General features: G+C 61.8%; 1 protein-coding gene across 1 annotated transcript in view; it reads left to right on the forward strand.

Annotated features, from left to right (window-relative positions):
- Window positions 1-4,941, forward strand: part of PCSK7 (proprotein convertase subtilisin/kexin type 7) — an 18,415-nt gene that overhangs the window by 923 nt on the left and 12,551 nt on the right. Inside the window, exons 3-6 of the mRNA XM_035892487.1 lie at window positions 141-275; window positions 603-768; window positions 2,592-2,682; window positions 3,499-3,565. Of these exons, the coding sequence (XP_035748380.1) occupies window positions 141-275; window positions 603-768; window positions 2,592-2,682; window positions 3,499-3,565 (459 nt within the window). The remainder of the gene's footprint in view (window positions 1-140; window positions 276-602; window positions 769-2,591; window positions 2,683-3,498; window positions 3,566-4,941) is intronic.

A 4,941-nucleotide genomic window follows, 5' to 3' on the forward strand; every position in this document is an offset into this window, starting at 1 on the left:
GCTCCCGTCTGCGCTCCAGCCTGGCCCGGGCCCCGCACGTCATTGCCAGCGTGCCCAAAAGGTCTGGGAGCCCCTCCTCACAGCTGACACACACCCCCCTCCGCTTTTCCTCTCCCCTCGCTGTCCTTTCTGGTGCTTAGAACAACCGCAAGAGCCCCGGGAAGGACATCAACGTCACGGGCGTCTGGGAACGGAACGTGACGGGGCGCGGTGTGACGGTGGTGGTGGTGGACGACGGCGTGGAGCACACCATCAAAGACATACATCCAAATTATGTGAGTGCCAGCGCCGCGGCGGGAGGGCGCAAGGGCAAGCTGGAGGCCGGGCGGGAAGTGCCTGGGAGGCTTGGCGCCCAAGTTGCAGGGGTACCAGCCTTTGTGCTGCCTGCGGGAGGTAGGTGTGCTGCCTCCCCGTGACGCACAGCAGTTGCTAAAGCTGCCTCTGTCGGTCCCTTTCCCACAGCAGCATCGAGCTGCAGCCCTGCGTGGAAGTTCCTGGGACTTCCAGGCTGTGTTTCAGCCCATGTAGCATGCTGCTGAGCCCTGCTTTTCCCCAAGGGAGGAGAGCAGAGCCCTGAGTCATGGCTGTGGGTCTGTTTTCAGAGCCCAGAAGGCAGCTATGACTTGAACTCCAACGACCCTGACCCTATGCCTCACCCTGATGAGGAGAATGGCAACCACCACGGGACCCGCTGCGCCGGGGAGATCGCTGCCGTGCCAAACAACAGCTTCTGCACGGTGGGAGTTGCCTACGGGAGCCGCATTGCAGGTACGAGCACGCCTCAGCACCCCGACATGCTGCACTCATGCCTGGCTTGGCTCATCGCCGATGCTGTGGGGCCGGGGCACGGCTCCCTGGGAGGGGTGGCTTGGCCAAAGCGGCTCTGAGTCAGCCGGTGCCTTGCTCAGGCTGGTTGATCTGTCGGAGGGAGGAACCGGTGTCTGCCTGAGCTCCTCTCCAGAGGAGACACTTCCTGGAAGAGTGGGTAAACGTGTGCTGGCCCAGCCTCTCCAGCGTTCTTTGGATTCCTCCAGCAGATGCACGTCCATACCGTGCAGCCTAAGCCAGGCAGACGTGCGATGACGTGCCCGCCCCGGTGCGGCGCTGCAGGGGAATCCCTGCCAATCCCCCGTGCTCCCCCAGCCCTGGGTCCCAGCTCTGCCTTGTGTGGATGGACGGGGTGTGAAGGGCCGGCTGCGTGCCTCTGCTCTGCAAAGCCAGGGAACGTGCTGCCGTGGCCTCGGCTGTCTCCGGAGCTCTCATGCTCCTTCACAGACGGAGGCAAGATCTCTGTGCGGGGCAGGATGCGTCCCTGGCAGAGCAGAGGAGGGTGCTGCTGTGCTGCAGCCTGGGACGTGATTCTCTCTGTACCCAGCAGATGGTGCCACGTTCCCTGGCTGTGACATGGGGCTGGGGAGCGGGTGGGCCCTGGGGTGCCAGCGGGGTGCTGGGGCTCTGCACCCCTGCCCTGGGCTCGGCTCCCTCCCTACCTCACCCTGACAGGGTGCTCCCTGAGCACCCTGATCGTGGCGCAGCAGGGTCCCCGGGCTCCGGCTGGCCTGGGGGAGACGCTGCTTAGCAAAGCCCCGCTGGCAGAAAGATGAGCTCATAGTTTAACCGCAGCACAGGGAATAGGGAGGGTTTAAGCCTGGGTCGCTCAGGCGGGACTTGGCGCTTCTTCAGGCGTCAGCTCTCCAAAGCTGTGCCTGGCCTTGCAGGGTGAGCACAGCGGGGCAGCCTCGAGCTCTGCAGGGGGACAGGGAGGCTGCCCTGGCAGCAGGGGAGGGTTGGAGGAGCCAGGGCAGTGCCAGCCGGCACGGGGAGAGCCGGCACACCCCTCGCTGGGCTGCTCCTCTCCTCCACGGGGGAGGCTCGGATGCGACAGTAAAAAGCCGCGTGTGCTGTGTCAGGCAAGAGCTGAGATGGGTGGGTGGTTGCGCTGTTTATAAATAGCCTTAATTGAGATGCGTGCCTGGTTTCCATTTGTAACATCCTTTGCCAGCCTAAACTGTGATGCAAAACTGTAATTATCAACGGTTTGTGTCACTAAAAACTCAGCGTCGAACCTTCATCGCTTTTGTTGGAGAGGCAGCCTCGCCCTCCTGCTCTGAGCACAGTAGTTGGGGTGTCCGGCGTCTCTTGAGCCCGCCCTTCAGCGGGCAAGCGTGCCGTCCATCCCAAAGCAATGGCGACTTGGAAGCAATTGCTCCAGGCAGGGGCTAGCCCTGAAAATCAGCAGGATACGCTCTGGGTAGGGGGGCTCAGGGGTGCACGGGAGCGAGCCCAGCTGCTCTTGGGTTGTGCTGTCACTGTCACCAACTTGGTTCCGGTAGTGGGACGGGAGGGCTTGCTTGGCGGAGGAGCCGTGTCCAGCAGAGGATGTGGGGCTGTGCGTGAGGGTGCCCCTCCAATCCCTGACGCACGCCTAGCCCCTGCGGACTGATCTGCAGGGTTACGGCTCTGGGAGACGTGGGCTGGTCAGGCTGGGGGAGCGAGCATCCCCAGCGTAAGCCTGCCAAGGGATTTGTTTGCACCGTTTACACAGCTGACTGATCCACTTTGGTCACGTTTTGTTGTCCTCTGTCCTGCAGGCATCCGAGTGCTGGACGGGCCCCTCACCGACAGCATGGAAGCCATTGCCTTCAACAAGCACTATCAGATCAACGACATCTACAGCTGCAGGTGAGCCCCAAGGGGACCCTGAGCCCAGCCACGCCGACACCCAGCGAAGGGCCGTGGGCTCCGCTCTGCCCAGGGAGGGGCTCACAGTTCGTGGCTGAACGCTCACGCCAGCTCCTCTCCTCCTGTGGCTCCAGCTAGCCTTGAAGCACCGAAATCAGTCCCGCTTCTGTGGGTCCCACGGGTGTGCCTGGCAGGCGGGCAGCCCAGCTGCGGGGTGGTGGGTCTGTCCCCCGGAGGGAACGCCCTGCCTGTCCCCCTGGGCTCGCTGCCGCCTCTGCCCTGCAGTCAGGCTGTCTCAGGGGCTCCGCGCAGCTGAACCTCGAGGGGCTTTGCAGCCGGGCATGTAGGGTGGGGCTCTTTGTCCCTGCTGTTAAGAGCAACATCGGTATTCCTGGTACCGGAGAGCTGGCCCGGGCTGTGCACGGCACCTATGGTTGCAAGGCCGCCTTCTGAGCGCTGCTGCTCTGCAGGCTGGCTGGGCTGGAGGGGGCACTGTGCCCCCCCCAGGGGCTGGGGAGCCCTGGCTGAGCCGTGTGACGGGGACTGGAATGCTTGAGAAGCTGGTTGTTAAATAAAAATCAAACATTTCATCCACTGGAATCTGACCCAGGGGCACAGTGCAAACACGACCGTGATATCCCAGTAGCGAGGGGCCAACCTGACGGATGGGAAAGTATGGCACCCTCCAGTCCCGGGGGTGGTACTGGGAGTAGCTGGTGGCTGCTTGTAGCTCACCGTAATGGCAAACTGCAACGGGAGGAAGAGTTGCTGCCTGCGAATCCGGGGGCTGTCGCTTCATGGTGTCTCTCTTTGCAGCTGGGGTCCAGATGACGATGGGAAAACCGTGGACGGCCCCCATCAACTGGGAAAGGTAAAAACCAGTCCCAGCAGCACGGGTCACCCCTGAACCAGCCCTCCGGTGCTTGTGGTTTCTCGCCTGCCTGGACAGGCGAGGAGGGACGTTGCTGTGGCGCAGCGCACGTTTGTTTGCTTCCACCGCTGCCAGCAGAGGTTGCCGTGCGGTGGGAGGAGGTGACGTTGCTGCAGGAGGGCAGCGTTCGGGCAGTGTCAGATGAGCTTTCCAAGGAGAGGCTGGTTCCAGCAGGAAAATGCTTTTTCGCACCCTGCGGTATTATTCTGACAGCTTTTGCAACCCAAGGGATGCTCTCTGCTCAGGAGAGTGAGCTTTCCTAGTGCTCGGGCGGGTTCTCGAGGCAGGGAGCGTGCCTTCGAACGCTAGGAGTAACTACGGGGCTGGGGCGATGGCTGCGTTTGCCCTCGGTGGGACCGCAGTGTCGAGCCAAAGCTCCTTCCCAGGCCGTTACGGTGCTCTCGCGGCGCCTGTGCTGCGGAACCGCTGCAAAACACACCCGGCTGCCCGCAGCGCGCTCCTGCTGCCCGGGTGCCACAGCGAGGGGTCATGAGGGCGCCCCAAAACTGGCACTGCGTTGCTCCTGGGATGCGGTTCTGCATAATTTCTCTTTTGCTTGGCAGCCTTTTGCTGTACTTTTCTAACCGCAAGCTAGCAGTTACTGTGCTGTTCGGAGCAACGCTGACAACTGAGCTATCGGTTCAGGATGACAAATGGTTTCCAGTTCTGCAAGTTAATTTATTCTCTTCCTGCGTGCAGAGAGAGCTGTAACAAGCTCTGGGACACAGAGCGCAAGCACAGCTCGCTTTACTGCAGCAGAGGGGCTGGAGGGCTTTCTGGCCAATGCAGCATCTGCCTTCACCGGTCGGAGGAGGAGGAGGAGGGTTGGCTTCCAGCGGGATTGCTCTCTTGCTTGCCCATCCGACGCATACCCTTTAGCTGGGCGGGAGTGACGCCTGTGCACGGTGTCGGCCTGGAGAGGCGCTTCCCAAGCGGGGCTGGTGGAGTTGTGTTTCTCAGCGCAGGCGAAGCCCAAGCGTATGTGGGAGCCGGGGCCTTGCCGAAGGGCCGCGTGTGGGTAGGCTGTCCTTGGGAGAGCCTTGACGCTCCGGAAAAGCCAGCTCCAGAGTGAGCCCTGCTGAAGCTGGGAGGGCTAGGGCTGTTGAGTTTCCTCTGGAGTTGAAATACTGCTTGCCTGGAAGGTTGCTTTTCCATTTTCTCTTTTTATTTTTAACACAGAACTCACTTAAAATCACAGTAAGCTATAGATCAGCCGTTCCCCAGCTCAGACGCTGGCTGCATCGCTGCCTCTGTAACACGCTCGCTCCCGGAATCTTGGTGTCTGGTCGGGGCTGTAACAGACACAACCCCCTGACCCTGCTCGCCTG

The sequence above is a fragment of the Egretta garzetta genome, unplaced genomic scaffold (genome assembly GCF_000687185.1).
Source record: "Egretta garzetta isolate BGI_Z169 unplaced genomic scaffold, ASM68718v1 scaffold134, whole genome shotgun sequence".
Classification (NCBI taxonomy): domain Eukaryota; kingdom Metazoa; phylum Chordata; class Aves; order Pelecaniformes; family Ardeidae; genus Egretta; species Egretta garzetta.